An 18,798-nucleotide genomic window follows, 5' to 3' on the forward strand; every position below is an offset into this window, starting at 1 on the left:
AGTCCCCGAGCCGGCGGGACGCGGCTGTCCCCGGGGCGCGGGAAGCGGGTCCCGCTGGAGCGGCGCCGCGCCTGCGCCCCGCGCTCCCTCACCCGCGGCGGCGCTGACGCGGCGGGGGCGGCGCTGCGGCCGCAGGGGGCCGCGGGGAGCACACTGAGGGCTCCGGGCGGCGGCACCCGCGGGTCTCCCGTCCCCGTGGCACCATCCTGCGAGGGGAAGCGGCGGCTCGTCGGCCTTCGCCCGTGGCGGGGGAGGAAGGGCTCGCCGAGCCGCCGCCGGGCTGAGGGGCTGCCTGGCCGCACGGCCCGGGCCGTGGTCGGCGGCGCTTCGCTCGCAGCCTCCCGGAGCTCGCAGAGCCTTCAGCCGGCCCTTGGAAGGGCCCGGCCCTCTGTCCGAGGTGGGTGCTGAGCCACGGGGCTGAGCAGGAAGCTGCTGGGAGTGATGCGCCCAGAGTCCTGTTCCTCTCTCCTGTAACCCGATCCTTTTCCCTAAGTATGAAAACAGCATCGCTCGGTTATCTTTTTCCTGCCATATTATGTTTAGGTTGCTGCAAACAGGAGTTTTGCTATTCTGTTTTCTTTGCTTCTTCCTCTGCAGCACCCTTGGTCACCCAGTTTGTTCTTTTTGGTGCTCTCTATTGCCTCTACAACTCTGGCTCATCAGCTGTACCATTTTCTCTGTGCTGTTGTCAGTATAATAGGGGGTTCAACTTAATTAAAGCTTGTAGCAGACGAAGTGTAAGTGTATAGGTTTTTATTTTTAAATACTGTTTTGAAAGTGATACTAAGAAGTTGAGGATTGAACTAGCCAAACAGTTGTCATTGTTGCCTTTTTTGTTTCACTGTGAACATCCTCTCAATGTCAGGTTTCTCTGGATGCTGCCAAATGTGTGGATCAGCAAGTGTCTTTTATGTTATACTCTGGGGTTTTTTTGGTAAATATTTCAGTGATGCATTTATTTTCCAAATTATTGTGAGGCCCATATAGATACTTTGCTAGTAACACATTAGTGGTGAGTTGGTGCCTCTGAAATATCCTAAACTTGTGAAAAGGGAAAGTGGAACGTTATCTTCCGTTGCAACTTGTAATTTTTTTTGTACTTTTCATTAAGTTTTCTATATTTTATATATATAGGAACTACTTACTTATTGAACCATTTTAAATAGAATTCATGCTTTTGGGGAAGGAAGAAATTAACAGATGTATTTCTCTTTGCTAGTTAATATATAATAACTCACCAGTTGGATATGTAAGCAAGGTTTTATCAGACTTCAGATTAGACTTAAACCAGCAAATTGTCTCACTTAAACAGTATAATTCATGAATATGGTATTTCAGTCTCAGTTTGAATTGAACTGCCCAGTTTTTCATGGAGTTTTGTTCCTCTATAGATAATATTTGTTTGTGCTGTCTTTGTGTTGGCTAATTAGAAACTGTATCCTCAGTATTGCAGAGAAAGAAAACATGGCAAGCATTGCTGTTAAAAAGAAAGAAGTCACTAGAGATCTAGACCACTGTGATATTCCATACTATGTTTCTGAATTTGTGGAAAGAGAACTTGGAAATGACTATGAGTCACTGGGAAAGCTAGATAGTCTGATTGAAAAGCTATCTGAAAATAAAAAGCACTTAGAGGAACAGGTAAGCATCTTTCTGTTTAATTTTTTTTCCTTCTTCTGAACATGTTACATTACATATATTCATATGAGAATATGAATAAGAATATGAAACTAAATTAAATGTATCAGTATCTCAAATGGTACTGCTCTACACAGTGCAATGGTTTTATGTCTGCATTAATACTTCTTTGTCAATGCAGGTACTTACAGTTTCATCAGAAGTTCCTAAAAGAATTCAGAATGCCTTAAAGAATGCAGAAGATTCCAAAAACTCTCTGAGTCAGCTTCTAGAGGAAGAAACTGTTCTGTCTGAGTCCATCAATAGCCACTTGCTGAAAGCCGAGCCATGGATGGAGGATCTCGATGTACTGATCGGTCAGGTTGAAGAGATCGAGCGACACCTGGCCTACCTCAAGTGGATTTCTCGCATAGAAGAGCTGAGGTAAAGTTTCTGAGTACTGTGTATATGTTCTGAGGCTGGTAACCTGGTTTATCCCATTATTAAAATATTTTAAATTCAAGAAAGTTTTGTCTTTACTTTTCAATACACAAATTATTCTTTTCTGTTATCATTAATAAATATTTGGCCTTGACTTTTTTGTGTTTTATAGTGATAGCATTCAGCAATATCTGATGACCAACAATGTTCCAGAGGCAGCCAGTACTCTAGCTTTCATGGCAGAACTGGATATTAAACTTCAGGAGTCATCTTGTTCTCATCTTCTTGCTTTTGTGAGATCCACTGTTAAATTCTGGCATAAAATCCTTAAGGACAAATTGACAAGGTAAGAGAGATACTGTGACTCCCTCATCTTTACATTGTACTGTAAGTTTACATCCAAGTGCTTATTTTATGTTGCAGTGACTTTGAGGAGGTACTGACACAGCTCCGCTGGCCCTTTGTGGGGCCGCCTCAGTCCCAGACATTTGGCCTTGCTGCACCAGCCAATGCTCCTGAGGTGTACAACAACTTGGAGATGCTGTTCTGTCAGCTTCTGAAACTGCAAACCTCGTATCCTTTTAAATTCTTGTGGTGTATTTTAGCATGTATAAAAACTGTTAGAGATGGACGTTCTCAAGGAGATTTATTTGAAATTTTATTCTCCCTAGAGACATAATTTATGTTGCTTTGTATTAACATTAGAATGTTGTGGGGGCTTTTGTCTGGGTTTTCTTTGGCATTTAGAAAAAGCCAAGTGCCAAAGTCGTCCTTTTTGTCAGTAGCAACATTTTAACTCCAAATCATCAGATCCAGTGCTGTCATTGTAGCTGACACTTGAGGTTGCATGAGGATTTGGCCTTACACTGTTTGGTACCATTACCCATGCATGTTAATGAAAAAATGGTGTGATGTGTGTTTTATTAGCCACAGTTAATGCTTTCCCTTTTATAGCCTTATATGAAATCAGCTTTAATCACTTTAATATGTCTCACCCCAGAAGAAAAAGAGGGAAAACTAAACATACATGTCTTGGAAGGAGACTTTACAAAAAGGGGAGACTGCATAAGGATTTCTGTTGTGCAACAATCATAGTCTGCCTTTGAGGTTGTTCAGAGGGCACTGCCGCTCATTCTGTTCCTGATTTTTATGAATTAAATAATTCACAAAAAAATAGTTAAAATTAAAGCTCAACAAAGTCTTTGTGTGTGTGACTATGGCTGCCAGTTTTTTGGTTTTCTTAATCATGTAGTGGAAAGATGCAAGGCCATTGTACACAATCCTGAGTTGGCACCAATTTTGGTTTGGCAGACTGGCTCACTTAAATCTATTACATGAAAGTGGGAAATCATGTATTGCATTTATTAATCCCAGGAGTCTTTATCCTCCTTTAACAAATATGAATAAGTGTGTCTCTTGGACAGCCACTGTGTTTGTTTCTGACAATGGTGGTTTGCTGGGTTCTTATAAGTTTCCTAAATCAAACAGACTTAAGGGGTATGTATTGTCATTGAATAAATAATCTCTAAGGGCCTGAGTTATATATAATATTATGTAAAGTGGAATATTTTAAATATCTTTTATATTTGAGGAATTGTATTGTTTTCATAATACTGCCTTCAGTCAATGCTGTAGAAGTAAGCAGTGTTTATCCAGTAAAATGATAATGCTGGGATAGTTCAACGCTTACATCCATCCTTGACTGTCAAACTTAGAGATGAGCTGTTAACCAAACCTAAACAGTTGCCAGAAAAGTACCCCTTACCCCCTTCACCGCCAATTGTCCTTCCGATACAGATCATGCTGAATCCTCTTCAGAAGAGATTCAAGTATCATTTCACTGGAAATAAACAAACCAATGTTCTTAACAAGGTATGTGAGAAAGTGGTTTGACATTTCTCAATTGCTTTCTAAGCAACCTCTAGATTGTTGTGTTTAAATTGTATGGATTTCACATTTTCCAAAATCAGGATTCTTTGAATCCTGTGCAGTTCTTGTGCCTACCTAAGTGTGGACAGACATCGAGATAGCACTTTGAGACTTTTCAGAGACACAGGCATATTCTCTGAGTGAGGCAATATTTTTCCCTTGCCCAGATCCTTCATAAAGCAGTATTGCAATCTTAGACTGACTCCCATCTGTTCACAAGTTTTGATTAATTTCTTCTGTCTTGTTGAAAATGGTTTTGTGCTGTTCTGTATTTCCTGAGCTCAAAGGCTGTGACTTTGATTTTTGGAATTGTGTTTGGCTACCTTCATGTATCTGAAAATATTGGATTCTGCAGTTAGGATATGAGATGGGATTAGTCTAAAGGTACTGTTAAATAATTCTTTTTTTAAATGGGTTGAATTTTTTTAATTGACATAAAACAAGATGCCGAGTTGTTGGAAACTGACTCACTTTTTGTGTGAATTGCCTTCAAGGACTGAGGATTTTTATTTGAGAATTAGCATGGGAATGGGTTTCATTGCACTAATGCCACTGTAACACATCTGGAGCAGAGTTTGAGAGCTGTTTTTTACAAGTCCTGTTGCCCAAGTCCCAAGTCTGCTTATGATCACCATCTTGTGTAAATTTAAATACATTTGCAGTCTTGACAGATGCTACTACAGAGCTTTTAAAATACTGTTGTGTAGGTCAGTGTGAAAGAGGTGTTTCAGATATGAACAAAAATTATTTTAAAAGCAAATGGAAAATTATGTTCAAGACACTGAATTTGCAAACAACAATAGGTGAACAACTGTTTAAAGAAGAAGAACTTGTTAAGAAAATTTTACAGGGAATCTAGATTCAGGTCAGAAAGATATTTCAACAGGGCTTTGCTGAAATTTGAGTTGGGGTTTTGGATTGGGTTTTGGGGTTTTTTTTTTAGTAATTACTTGGATAATGCAATAAGGAAAAAAAACCCAAACAATGTAAAATATTTACAAGGCAGCAACCTGGACAGGATTAACAGTATTTCAGAGGAGAGGCTCAGAGTTCACAATGACCTTGCCCAGCTGGGGAAGGAGCATCAAAAAACCCAACAACCCAAGCATGATAAAATGAATGAGACAACTGAAAATGAATACAGAGGTGAGAAACAGACACACAAAATGTGAGTGCACCTCAGCAGAAGGTTCTTTAGTTGTTGGGAATGAGGAAAACAGGAACTGCTTCCAGTTGCACTAACGCTGAAAGAAGTGTTCATCAAAACCTGAAGCCCATATTTTTAGGTGATGAAACTGAAAAAGCTTAAAGGCATTAAAATGTGAAATAAGAAGTGATTCCCCACTTCTAGGGGGAAGGTGGGACTGAGGTTAGGTACAATAACAATAAGAGCAGAGCTTTTCTCAGGAGTGCATCCTTTTTGTTGTACCAAGAAATGAGGGCCACACAGGATAACAGGAAGAAGCATATGAAGCAGAAACAAGGCTCTCATGAGTAAGAAAGCAGTAGAGAAAGGGGAAATAAAAATGGAATTTTTGCTTGAGAGACACAATATTTGGTACATTTAAGACAGTGAAAATCCAGAAATATTTTTCTGACAATGCTTTTATACAAATGAAAGTTAAGTAAAACAGAGTGAAAGACTTGTATGACCTGAGATCAAGAGAAGGTAAGGAAGGAGCTGCATTTTTTAAAATTTGTACTAAAATACTAGTAGCACTTGGATATATGTTTGGATACATTTAATAATGTCTTTTCTTTTTTAAATAAGCCTGAGTGGTATTTAACACAAGTACTTATGTGGATTGGAAATCATTCAAAGTTCCTTGATGACAAAATCCAGCCAATACTGGACAAGGCAGGATCTTCAGTGAATGCTGGGGTAAGTAATTAAATGGTTTGTAAATGTGAATATAAACATCTAAGCTTCTGATAGATATTTGTGTAGGCCCATTTCCACTGAAACGTGTACGTGGTAAGACTAAGTCTAGTAGCAGTTTCTTGTGTACGTATTTGCACATGTCAGTACTTCCTGTCTCTGACATTCACTTCTTTCCTTTCCAAAGCTTGAATTCTCTCGTGCTCTAGTAATGCTGATTTTGGAGAAGTTGGCTGCTGATATTCCCTGCCTGTTGTATGATGATACACTCTTTTGTCACCTTGTGGATGAGGTACTTCTATTTGAGAGAGAGTTATACAGCGTTCATGGTTATCTTAGCAGCTTTCCCAGTTGCATGCATATTCTGTCAGAAGAATCCTGCTTCCAAAGGTGGCTAACAGTGGAAAAAAAATGTAAGATTTCCAGTGCATTTTTTTGGCCTTTATGTTGCACAGTCAGAAAGTATGTGTCTACTTACACAGCTACCCTTCTTAAATAGGATAAGTCACTTGGACAGGGCTACTAACAAAACCATAGGTACTTTAATGCTCTGTAATTATTCTGAATAAAAATTGATTTGGTTTCAACAGTACTTCTGTATTTTGTGGCACTCTTGCCCCTAAGCTGTATGCAATCAAGTGGGCTTATTTTTAGACAAATGTTATGTGTGTACAGACAGAGATGGACTTTAAACAGAAATAAGGGTGAGGCGTTAGTTTCTGAGAAATGAAAAAGTAGTATATTGGAAAGGAACGAGCCAACTATTAAAAAACAAATAAAATCCCCCAATCAATTCTGCAGTTTAACTCTGTTAACGGCATTGCAAATGCAGATACATTGAAGCTGGTTTTGTATGAAATGAGTTGTCAGTAATTTTTATAACCTGATAATGCAGAACTTAATTTACTAGACATAAAGCTTTTATTTTGATATATATTTTAGAGGGGCTTTTGTTAGATTTTTTTTTTAAATTAAAAACTTAACTTACAAGTTTTTTCCATCTCAGTTGCTCTTCAGAAGATGGACTCTATGCTTTCATCAGAGGCTGCGTGGATATCACAGTACAAAGATATCACTGATGTAGATGAAATGAAAGTTCCAGACTGTGCTGAAACTTTTATGACTCTCTTGTTAGTTATAACAGGTAATTATATCTATGGGCATTGCTCTTGTTTGTAATGAACAGTAAAGAACTTTCAGCTAACAGACCTCTTTACTAAATATTCATTGTCAGCAGTAATCACCAAGTTGCAAAGTCGTCATGTCTGCAGTTTAATAAAAGCTTCCTGTTCATTTTGTATTTTGGACACTAACTCACGCTTGAATAATCTTGACCTAGTAACATGTTTGCAAAATAATAATTATACATTTGAAATTTACCATATTCTCTCATAGTTGGCGGAATATAATTTGTTGCAATGCAGTAATAAATGTTAATAGTCCTTTCCAATCTGTGAGACTTCAGAAGCTATTAAGTAACTTCTCTTTTTTTGCAACAGTACATAAGAGCAAGCGTGTCTTCAGGAGACAGTTGCATCTGCAATGGCTTTTCTCTGTGTGAGGAAGATTTAAGGGGCCACCATGGAGGGTGTGGTGTTACCACACATTGCTTCAAGTGTTAGAATATAAGCTGCTTGTGGAATGAGGAAGGAGAAGAAAGTCATTGCCTTTTTAGCTTTTGCATGGGCAAACAGTTTCCCTGAAAACATTGAAATATCAACTGTTTTAAATACTGACATTTAAATAATGACTATATTATGTTCTCATAGGTGTGAGTTGGTACGGTAATGTGCCTGTAATGTTTCTTTTTGAAAAGCTTTTATTTACTGCTGGAAAGCCTAAAAACATTTTATTAATGTCTTTCCAGACAGGTATAAGAATCTTCCAACAGCTTCTAGAAAACTCCAGTTCCTGGGCCTACAGAAGGAGTTAGTTGATGATTTCAGGATACGATTAACTCAAGTAATGAAGGAAGAGACAAGAGCTTCCTTAGGATTCCGCTACTGTGCAATCCTTAATGCTGTTAACTATATAGCAACAGTGCTGGCGGACTGGGCTGACAATGTAGTAAGTAATTAATCTTCTTTAGGAAACAAAATATTTAAAAATGGACTTTGGATGTTTGTTTTGTAACAGACATTTTATTTTCATCACTTTTTAGGTGTATTAAGAGAATTAATTACTGAAAAATAGAATGACATATAAATTTGGATTTAGTAAAAGATGAATAAATAAGGACGGGTTATTGTTTGAGGCCTAAGATGCCAATTATAAACTTCCTAGGGAAATGCAGAGAGAGCCTGGGAAATGGAACAATCTGAAGAGACAAAAAAAGTAGTTTTTTTAAAATGCTTTTTATTGTAAAAAAAAATGAATTAATTTTGGAGATCTCTGAACGAGAGAAGCAGCCTTTGCCTGGTGCTTGAATTCCTCCCATGTCAGGAGACCTTAGACAAATCCCATGTGGGTAATCTGTGTTGCAGCGTGGTTCAGGTGTGGCCCAGAAAGGCCACTCACTGATAACTGGGAATTAGTGACTGCTGTACAACAGCCTGCTGGCAGCATGGCCTAGTGCAGAATTTCAGCTTTTCTAAGACTATTGGTGCTAAAGTTCAAAAAACCTGTTACACATGGAGTGTGCAGAACAAGGCATTGTGTGTGCTGTGGGAACCTCCAAATTCTTCCTGTGTTCACAGGAAGCTGTGGCTCTAGCAGGGGATAATCTTGACTTGACAGGACAGCAGCCTTCATGTTGTATAACTGCATATACTACAGTGTCTTGATCTGCTTAAAAGCAAAACCAACAAGCTATTACCACAATGTCACATTGATCTTGATAAATTCAATTTTCTTGCTGTTGTCAGCACAGTAAATTTATGATTCAATGAATAATCATTGCTAAAAAAATTACTATTAAAGTTTACTTTTGCAAATCTTAAAGAGGCCAAGGTAGTAATTTTTTTTAAAAGCATGCTGCTGTCAGTCTTAAAATATCTTTTCTGTATTTCTCTAGATCTGTTCCCTTTACCTATCTGCTGTTGTATCTGAAACCTGTATCAGTTCCATCACTAGGATTAAACCAGCATGTTTTATTTTTCACTAAATCAGGACCACAGGGAAAGATAAGAAAGTGTTTTTAAAATCTTAAAATTTTATTTTATAAATGTGTCAGAGGAGAGTGTTTTCTAGAACTATGCCTAACAAAGTTCCAATGAAAAGTTCAAGGGGTAAGATTATTTTCTGTGGTGTTCCTCTCTGGTTTTGTTTGCCTAGTTCTTCTTGCAGCTGCAGCAGGCCGAGCTAGAGGTTTGTGCAGAAAGTGACACGGTGAGCCAGCTCCAGCTGGGACAGCTGGCGTCCATGGAGAGCTCTGTCTTTGATGACATGATCAACCTCCTGGAGCGCCTGAAGCACGACATGCTGACGCGACAAGTAGATCATGTCTTCAGAGAGGTCAAAGATGCTGCAAAGCTGTACAAAAAAGAGAGGTGAGTCTGTTTATTTAATCTCTTCACATATTACGGTATTATTTCCTGTTAAAAATACTGAGGTAAATAAAGACAAGAATAGATAATAGTATTTTTTTTCTGGAGTGGGAAAGCTGCAGGGTAATGAGTTCTGGAAAATTCTCTTCATTCTTACCTTGGGACCATTGTCATGCTACGTTTTCTAAAGTAGTTCCACAATTAGTGCATTCATTAGTTAAAAACCCTAGGAAAGATTCTGGATCGTTCTAGTTTTTTATTTTGAGCAGGAATTATTTTCTTCATAGTAGTATTGAAGATTTTATGCAAAATGGGCTATCATGACTGTTCTGTCTTCACAGACTCCTAGGGATTCTTGAATATTTTCTCCTGAGTAGAATTTCTGAAGTACTTTGTATAAGAAATACAACTCAATGATTTTCAAGTTAGATGGGGTTCCCTAGAATGACATGTTCAGAGATTTTATAACTAAAGCATGAGTTTAATATTAAATGAAATTCAAACATAGCATTAGACTGATAACTTTTAGATTAGAAATGGGAAAGAATTGTCTCTGAAACATTGCAAATGGGTAAGATTTTTTTTAAAGGGTAATTTTAACTTCAGTTGTTGTAATATGAATTTAATTCTAACAACTGCGGTGCAATGGTTTCTTTTAGGTGGCTGTCTTTACCCTCTCAAGCAGAGCAAGCAGTGATGTCTTTGTCGAGCACGGCGTGCCCGATGTTGCAGACACTGCGAGACCGTTTGCTACAACTGGAGCAGCAGCTCTGCCACTCGCTGTTTAAAATTTTCTGGCAAATGCTTGCAGAGAAAGTGGATTTGTACATCTATCAGGAAGTGGGTATCAGTGTGACCTGTGCAGTGCTATGTACGCTTCAGTGACTGGCTTAAACAGCAGATGCACCTCTTTTGTGTTTGTAGATCATTATGGCAAATCATTTCAATGAAGGAGGAGCAGCACAACTCCAGTTTGACATGAGTCGGAATTTGTTCCCCTTATTTTCACACTACTGCAAGAGGCCAGAAAACTACTTCAAGCAGTAAGTAGGCAAACTTCTGATCTACTGGTATTTCAAAAGTGAGTGTCCAAAGAAATGCAAGTGTTTTACTTAAAACCGAGTGTTTTTCATGGTTAGTTTGTATCCATGCTTTAAAGGCGTGGATCATTCATGCATCTGATGTTTTCAACTAGAAAAATTGATTCTGCAGCATGTACTCAGACAGCACAGACTTTGGCATGTCTTGGAGTATTTTGTGCAGTCAGGATGTCTAGATAAAATTATGGAAGTAATATTAAGTAGCACAAACCTCTGAAACTTTGGCCAAATAAACTTGTCAAAGATACAGTTACAACACAACAAACGTTATTGTTAGAAGGAGTACTTAAAACTATGTTCTTCCTCAGGATTATCTTGTGTAGCAGTCTAGCTGCTGTCATGGATGAGAAGCTGCTACTTTCTTTCTGGTTAGTCTTTTTTCCTAGCCCACAATCTCCTGAAGAGTCTAGCATCAAAATCCTCATCGAATTGGGGCTGAAATCTGAATATTTTTAAACCAACATGGAGCATGGAAGGTTTTTTGTTACATTTAAATTTGTGCTGCTTACATTAATCCATGTAACTTTTCCTCTAGCATAAAAGAAGCCTGCATTATCCTGAACCTGAATATTGGCTCTGCCTTGCTTCTGAAGGATGTCCTACAGTCAGCTTCAGAAAATGAATCATTAAAGCCAAGCCAGCCATCTGCAACAGCAGCACTAAATGAACTTGGAGTTTATAAACTGTCTCAAAGGGATGTTGAGATTCTTCTCAGTTTGAGAGCTAGTTGGCCAAATACAGGAAAATAAAGACTTCTTCAGAAATGGTTAATAACTTGGTCTAGATTACTTATTCCAAGCAAAAGCAAAGCAGATATCTTTAAATACTTATTTATTTCAATTCTGTATGCTGAGAGAATGTTTTACTCTAATCTTTCGCCTTATTCTATACAGTTAAAAAAAAAAACAATTCAAAATGACTTGGTGTTGAACTGTGCAGATCTTATTTTCCATGGCCACCTTGCCACTGCATTTGGAAGCTAAAACTGTGTTCATCTCTAATGAATAGTCTGCCTTGTCAGTGTTTGCTGTATCATTCTAAGGAACACAGAGTATTTACACTGTAAATGTGTTTTTGTACAATGTGGGCTAATGTTCCCTATGAACTGCTTGGTCTTCAGTTAAACACAGATGTTTCACAGCTCCAAAATCCAGGTAACGGATGTTCTGTATTAAAATGTATATAATCAATGCAGAAAGAAGGAATATTTCACTGTTTTGTTCACAGAAATTAAGATAGTCTTGTACAGAAAAAACAATCTCCTAATTTTTTTTTTTAAGTTTCTCCTTATAAATTGCATAGTGTGTGCTAAATTTGAAAATACCACTTGGTATTTACCTGTGGACATCTGTCATACCTTGTTGTTTTTTCCTTAAAAATACCTGAAAACCAAAACCCAGCACCAGGCCAAAAACAAACTTGATTTTATTCAGTGGTAATGAGCCAACGGGTAACAATTCTTTACTGTAAACTATAATTTGAAAGAGGAAACTCCAAAATACTATTTCAGTTGCGTAAGACATCTCTACTTCTTTTTTTAACTGTCTAATTATATTAAGAACAGCAATTCTTAAAGATACTCCCTTCAGTGCCTTCTCAACATGAAGACGTTGTTGTCATTTGTCCTTTTCAGCTGATTGTTCCTCTGAAGGGTGGGGAAGATGAGAAAAAGAGAGTATTGCTTAAAATCAACACAGCTGACAAACCAGAAGAAAAACTGGGGAAGATGCCTATTTTTAATATATATATATATATATATATATATATATTGCAGAACGCTGCTCAAACTAATACACAGACCAGCTCTCCAGCATCTTTTTCTTCCTAAGACAGAAAAAGAAAATCTCTAGTTAGATAATTAAGATTATTAGTTCATTACCTTTCAGCAATTGCAACAGTTACTAAAAAAATCGCTTCTAGAACCATACCTTGACTATGAGGAATTATTTGAACTCTGAACCTATTTCATCTCCAGCTGTGGTACCACCCCTGATAAAGACAACAGGGTCTCACTGTTCCACATTTCTAGATCCGTATTTTAACCCCTGGGCTGCCTGATGACCCTTGCTCTGACCTAGGCGCGGGTACCATGAGAAGATCCTGAAACTGAGCTGGTGGAGGGAATGGAGTTTGGTTCACCTTACAGCATGGCAAGAAGGTCAGGCAATCACTGACCTTTTTTTAATCTTGCAACGCAAAGTGACACAGTCAAGCTTAAACTAGCAAGTCCTTTAATTATGTAGTTTTGTAAATAAAAAATAAATCTCAGTAAAATATCTTCTATGCATATGTACCCCCCCAAAAAAAAACAAAACTACGATTTCAATTAAACTTACATTCCTTTCTTGAATACATCCAGTGTGATAAGCATGTCATCGTCTAGCTCCAAATCCTCAGTGCTCAGTCCCAAAGTTTTAAGAGCTAAAGTTAACAAAAGAGAATTTCTTATGTGAGTCTTTTGGAAAGACAAATTGAAATTTAAAGGTGCCTTGATCTAACAGAAGGTAAATGTGTAGCATAACAACACATAACTTCTATGTAGGAAACAACCACATGTAACTCTCAACTTTCCCAAGTTCCAGGTCCTGTGGGTAGCTGTGTGGATAATTCTGAAGTATACAGATGGGCAACTTGGAAACTATTTTAATAATTCTGTGCAAGTAAACAGTTTGTTGTGAGCTGGGGTGCAGGTGGGCGCACCTTCCCTGTACTGCGCGGGCCTGATGTGGCCCTGGCCTAGGACATCCAGCAGGCTGAACATGGCGTCCACGTTGGCCTCGTCCATGAGGAACGGGTACTCGCCCTCGGCTCGTCTCCCAGCCTTTACCCTCTCCAGCACCTGGATCAGGAACTCGCGTGGCCTTTCTGCAACGAGGTGAGAGTGCCCGCGGGCACCGGGCCCTCAGCCGGGGAGCGGAGGCCGCTGGCCCCGCCGCCCCCGCTGCCGCCCCGCTCTCGGCGGGGCCGGGCCCGTGCGCACCGGGCCGGTGGAAGAGCAGCAGCGCTCCGAGGCGGTGCAGCAGCTCGGGCAGCCGGTGCCGCCGCAGGTACTCGCGGCTCTGCTCCTCGGCCGTCGCCATGCCGCGGTGAGGCGTGAGGCGGCAGCGGGGCCCGCGGCGGGAGCTGGGCGGGCACGGGGCGGGAGGAGGGCGAGCAGAGGAGCGGGACGCTCCGCTGGGGTGAGCTGGAAGGGGAAGGAAAAACTGACTTCCCTGGAAGTCGTCACGTTAGCACCGGAACAGCCACGCCTCGCTCCCGGCTGGGTCCCGGCTCTGCGTTGGTTCGTGGGGAAAGCAAATTACACGCGGTGCTTTTTAACGCGTGTGCAGGTGTTGAGGGCCTGTTAGTCTGGAGAAGACTAATGATATCCTCTCTCAATGCAACAAATATCTCAAAGGCCGCTGCCAAGAGGATGTGCCAGACTCTTTTCAGCGATGCCAGCGACAGGTCGGGTAGCGTTGGCCATAAAAAAACCACAAGAAGTTCCACCTCAGGATGGGGAAGAACTTTACGTGAGGGTGACAGAGCACCGGAACAGCTGCCCAGGGCGGGCGCGGGTCTCCTCCTCTGGAGACATTCCAAACCCGCCTGGGTGCGCTCCCGTCTCACCTGCTGCAGGGCAGGGGGCTTGGGCAGGATGATCTCTCCCAGCCCTAAGGATTCTGTGTTTCTGTGTTCTTAGCTCCAGCCACGTTTCCTTCCACCGGCGGTACCACCTTCTTCACCTCTCACCGTTCCGCGGGCACAGCCCTGGTTCATCCCCGCCGTGTGAGGGGCTGCCAGGATGTTCCCAGAGCTCCACACCCGTACGAAGTGCAAAACCAATGGCCAGCAATGGAGAGGAAGAGAGTTTGCATTTTAAAACCATTATTGAGCCTTGCAGCATAGCCTCTGCAAACAGAGAAGAGACATGAAAGAAGCTTTTCACTGTACTACCCTCTGTTAATAGAACCGTAATCAAGTAAAGTATCTCACTAAAACAAAATTAAGGAAATCTACAAATATATAACTGTCTGCCATCAAATAAAATCCAACAATGGTAAATGAGCATATAGTAAAGAACAGTATTCCTATGAAAAGACTATTGCTAAATATATTCAACTATTTGCCAAAACTATCACAAGACAGTAATAGAATTCACTTTTTTTTTAGATAAAGTGGGAGAAAGGCAGCATCCAAAGCTGCAGAGATTGTACAGCCATGTGCTGTATGTATTTAGTATTTTAAATTACTATGCTACTTGGTTTGAGTCTCAGGGCTAGAGGTTTCTAACAGTTGCCTCCTATGACAGTTGCCAAGCAGTGATGGAAATCTCCTTTTCCTAAATAAAACATTCCATAGTTACTCAATCCATTCCTGCATTTGTCTTTCTATGCCTTTCTGCAGAGTTCACAAAGCACTAGCAAAAATTTTTCCCCAAAAGGAGCCATAGGAGAAAGTGCAGATAGAAATGTGGAGAAGTACAAACAGGAGAAGAGTTGGTCAGCAGAGGAGAAATAGAGATCTGGAAAATACATTATTGAAAATGAGGATAGGAAGATTGACAGGAAAAGAACAAATGAGATACTGGTAGGTAGGTAGGACAGTGTTTGGGTAAAAGAAACCAGCTTTTGGCAAAAGATGTTTCTCCTTTAGTGGTCAACAAATAACCAGTATGAAATACACATTAAGGCTAAAATTTTAAGAATAAGCACAGGAATTACAGATTTAAGTGCTTTCCCCTGAGGAATGGTTAAAAAAAAATAAAATCACTAAACAGAGTGACCCCAATTTGATTTACAACAAGAAATGTATTTTTTAAAATTCTATTCCCCTATTAAGGAAGCACAATTTATTTACTTAAAAAAATATTCTGATAATGAATCACATATTTATTACTTATGTAATAAATTATTATCTTCAGTTCATATAATGATAGTATCAGCTATCCATATATATGGATAAAAAGTATGATAGTTCAGGATAATTTGTATAGAGCTTGCATGGGCTATTGTAAGAGAAATTGAACTTCTGGTAGCTGAGAAAAACAGGATTTGACAAACATTTGAAATTATTCTGGTTCTTTTATAGAGATGCTGCTAAATGAGTTTTAATAAAGAACTAAAGGACTAAATTATTTTCATGTGTTTAAAGTGTCCTGGTTATATAAATTAATTTGTTTAAAAGGCTTAATACCTGTTGTGACAGAAGCTGAGTCTTCTACAGAATATCACTAATAATTTAAGCCTTTTATCTAATTTAATAGGGCTAAATAGACTACAATGAGCCTTTAAGAGTTGTAACAATGAAGAGAAACAGGGACTGCAGGTCAGAAATGCAGCTGGCTCCAGAACTACCTTGCAGGGGGAAACAGGCAGATGGACATGTTCTTTCAAATGGGAATGGCAGAAGACTGAAGCCTAGGGCTGTGGGAAAAGACAGGAGCAATACAGATTGGGAAAGATCCTCAGATGTGCCACAGGCTTCCTGTGCACACGGCTGCTGAGAGCAGCTCCTTTAAGGCTTTACCTCTGCTGCTCCTCAGCATGGACATTGGGAAGCACTCTGCTAGGGTGAGCTGTAGGGATTGGTCCTGCCATTGCTGCAGCTCCACTGCACCTTCCCTCTGTGTGTCCCCAAGGACTTCTAAGATACAGGTGAGCTCTTCATCAGGGGGTTTTATAATATATATTTACAGAGGAAACTGCTTAACTACAGAAATACTGAGCTTCTGAGTATTAATTATTCCAACAGCCAGAACAACTTTTTTAGTTGTTTTTACTGTACAGAACAGTGGAATAATTAAGTTGAAAATGTCCTCTGGAGCTCTTGTGGTCAACTCCCTTTCCTTCTCGAACTGGGTTAATTTGAAAGACCAGCTCAGGTTGCTCACTGCCTTTTCAAGTTTTTACTGTCTCCAAATGGAGATTTCACAGCATCATTTGCTCTGTGTTCCAGTGCTCAGCTACATGGGAATGGTATCAGCCTATATCCTTGAATCAAGCCCAACTTTTCCCATAGGCTTCTAGAGATGCAGGATAACTAGTCCTTCACTCAGACATCCTGGGGATAGCACCTCAGTGCCTGAACTATGCCCAAAGCTCCAAGCACAGACCTCTCCAGTTAAAACCTGAAGCAAAGGTAGCAATGAGTGTCCTTCCGTCACTTCCCTGTCCTCTGTCACCGGGTTAACTATCACATGCAGTGGGGCTCACATTTTACATTTCCTTCCATGTTAATGTTCTGGAAGTGTCTTTCACATCTCTCACTAGTTCCAACTCCAACTGAGCTTTGGTTTTTCTGGTTCTGTTTCAGCATGCCTAGGCAGCTTATTCTGCTAAGGTAGTCCACCCCTGCTTCCACAATCTGTGTTTTTGCCTTTTGCCTCTGACTTACCCAGCATGGCTGAATGGAGAGCTCCTTACTATCTCCCATGTCTGCTCAGCTTCCTGCAGATCAGAATGGACTGTTCCTGTGCTTCAGCTAACTCTCCTGGGTCAGTCTTCTGAGGGATTCTGCCAACAAAATGGCTGGAGGAGACAAAGTCAGCTCTCTTGAATTCCAGGGCTGCAATTCATCTTCCTCACTTCCCTCAGAATCTTAAGATTTGCTATATTGTAGTCGCTGCTGCCAAGGCTGCCACCAGTGTCAGTGCTCCCAGCAGCCCTTCCTTAGGTGTGAGCAGCATGTCTAGCATAGCCCCCCTCTGCTAGTTGAGCCCTTCTGTCAAAAAATTGTCCTTGATGTACTTCAGTAGCTGGATCACCACTTGTGCCATCCTAGTCCTTTCTAAAAGAACAAGAGCCCGTAGTTATCAGTCTAAGCTGTGAATGTTGCCTTTTTTGTTTTTCTTTCACCCACTCAGCTGCAAAATAAAGGCTAAACCTGCCATCAGAAATCATGTACTGGGGAAAATAAGTTACAAAAGTACTTCTTGTTTGTGAGTCCAGGAGAAATAAGTCACAAAGTGCCTAGTTTGATATCAGAAGACTTTACTGTCACAGAACTGTCCACTTCTCAATTGGCTGAAAAGCCATGAAGCTGATTTCCTGGAACTGTGGTTGGCCTCCTGCTGAAGGCTAAGGGGAAAAAAGAAGTTACCTGAGCAGAAGTCTGCATTCTTTGATATATACAGTATATTTTCCTGTTTAAGGCCCTGAGCCCATAGCTCTTCAAAGCACAGATGCTTTTATTCCAGCAGTATCTGTAGAATGAGTTCACACTACACAGGGTAGGAGAGATCAGAGGTCCATCTAAGTCAGATGCCATCGCCTCAGTGTGTCTGACAACCCATGGTTCAAATAGACATTTTGAGCAACAAAAAGGTGGGCATGCAGTTAAGAAGCAGAAGTAAGTATGGATTGTGCATCTCTAAAGGTTTGTGTTTCTGAAGAGTAACCCCTTTTTTTCCTGTACTTGATTGCAAATCCACACATCTACTCTAACTGTAGTCACTTCAGTCAGTATTTTGTAAAAGCAGAGTTACCAGGAAGAGCCCTTGTTGGTGTTATAACACAAATCCTAAAGAAAAGTAACATGGAAGGAGTAGCTAAAGGCAAGATTATAAAAACAACACAAACCCCAAATGCCCAAGAAACCGCACTACAAAACTCCCTAACTGATTATGGGTCAAAATAAGAGAAAACTAAAAAAAAAGAAGGCAAATAATTGCAATTTAAGAGCAGAGCTGACCAGAGGGGAAGGTTTCTTGTGTAGGCTGTTGAGAACAGCTTAGAACTGAGGAAATATAAATATAAATAATATAACTATAACTATAAATATAAATATAAATTTTCTGCACCAGTGGTGGGAAAGGCAAAGAGGTTGAGCCTGTGTAGTCATTTCCCAGTAGTGACCTATCTCACTCACCTGTGCCAGAGCTCTCCAAATCAGCACTGAGGAAATTTCCCACTGGGAAGGGATGATGGTTTCTCTTCTGCAGTGATGTCTCCTCCATCACCATTTCATCTGCTGCCTCAGTAGGGCCAGGCTGGAAATGAGCTGATGCCAGCATGGGACTCCCAGGGCTGCTCCCATGTTCATCAGGCCATTCTTTGTACTTACACCAAAAGGCCTTCACACCTGTGGGTTCTGTAAATGCACTTTGTCCGTGATAAACAGCTTTTCTGAAAAACTACCCTTGTAGTGTCATATCAACCATGTTAGCAACTGTTCCAAGTTAGTCAAACCCAGATTGAATTTTTAATTTTTATTTTAAAAAATTAAATTTTAAAAAATTTATTTTATTTGATGTATTTTTAATATGTCACATTTGGGAAATTGGCCAAGGGCACAGCTGAAGGTGGTGCCCCATCTCAAATCCCTACGGGTGTCCTTACCCTCAAATCAAGTTTCCTGGATCCTGACT

At 40.2% G+C, this 18,798-nt stretch overlaps 2 protein-coding genes across 2 annotated transcripts; one reads left to right on the plus strand and one right to left on the minus strand.

Moving 5' to 3' along the window:
* Positions 1 to 13: 13 nt before the first annotated feature.
* Positions 14 to 11,222, plus strand: LOC131592198 (RAD50-interacting protein 1-like). The gene is made up of 14 exons (XM_058863546.1): positions 14 to 397; positions 1,446 to 1,641; positions 1,820 to 2,061; positions 2,231 to 2,404; positions 2,482 to 2,631; positions 3,774 to 3,930; positions 5,759 to 5,869; positions 6,054 to 6,279; positions 6,873 to 7,010; positions 7,734 to 7,933; positions 9,140 to 9,354; positions 10,011 to 10,191; positions 10,276 to 10,394; positions 10,987 to 11,222. Exons 2-14 carry the CDS (start codon positions 1,465 to 1,467, stop codon positions 11,198 to 11,200), a joined length of 2,304 nt encoding a protein of 767 aa, XP_058719529.1. The 5' UTR covers positions 14 to 397; positions 1,446 to 1,464; the 3' UTR covers positions 11,201 to 11,222.
* A 631-nt stretch (positions 11,223 to 11,853) lies between these two features.
* Positions 11,854 to 13,565, minus strand: LOC131592202 (EF-hand calcium-binding domain-containing protein 10-like). The gene is made up of 4 exons (XM_058863562.1): positions 13,432 to 13,565; positions 13,152 to 13,316; positions 12,788 to 12,872; positions 11,854 to 12,275 (listed from the first exon to the last, which is right to left on the minus strand). The coding sequence occupies exons 1-4, from the start codon at positions 13,529 to 13,531 to the stop codon at positions 12,239 to 12,241; spliced, it is 387 nt and encodes a 128-aa protein (XP_058719545.1). The 5' UTR covers positions 13,532 to 13,565; the 3' UTR covers positions 11,854 to 12,238.
* Positions 13,566 to 18,798: the final 5,233 nt, after the last annotated feature.

This window comes from Poecile atricapillus, chromosome W (genome assembly GCF_030490865.1).
Source record: "Poecile atricapillus isolate bPoeAtr1 chromosome W, bPoeAtr1.hap1, whole genome shotgun sequence".
Classification (NCBI taxonomy): Eukaryota; Metazoa; Chordata; class Aves; order Passeriformes; family Paridae; genus Poecile; species Poecile atricapillus.

Bases quoted from the DNA above. Each gene is read 5' to 3' on its own strand.
- LOC131592198 (XM_058863546.1), top strand. From the start codon at position 1,465: ATGGCAAGCATTGCTGTTAAAAAGAAAGAAGTCACTAGAGATCTAGAC. The intron at 7,011-7,733 runs GTAATTATATCT...ATGTCTTTCCAG, and splicing joins TCTCTTGTTAGTTATAACAG to ACAGGTATAAGAATCTTCCA. The intron at 9,355-10,010 runs GTGAGTCTGTTT...GGTTTCTTTTAG, and splicing joins AAGCTGTACAAAAAAGAGAG to GTGGCTGTCTTTACCCTCTC.
- LOC131592202 (XM_058863562.1), bottom strand. From the start codon at position 13,531: ATGGCGACGGCCGAGGAGCAGAGCCGCGAGTACCTGCGGCGGCACCGG. The intron at 13,317-13,431 runs GTGCGCACGGGC...ACCTCGTTGCAG, and splicing joins GCTGCTCTTCCACCGGCCCG to AAAGGCCACGCGAGTTCCTG. The intron at 12,276-12,787 runs GTAAGTTTAATT...TTTCTGTCTTAG, and splicing joins GATGTATTCAAGAAAGGAAT to GAAGAAAAAGATGCTGGAGA.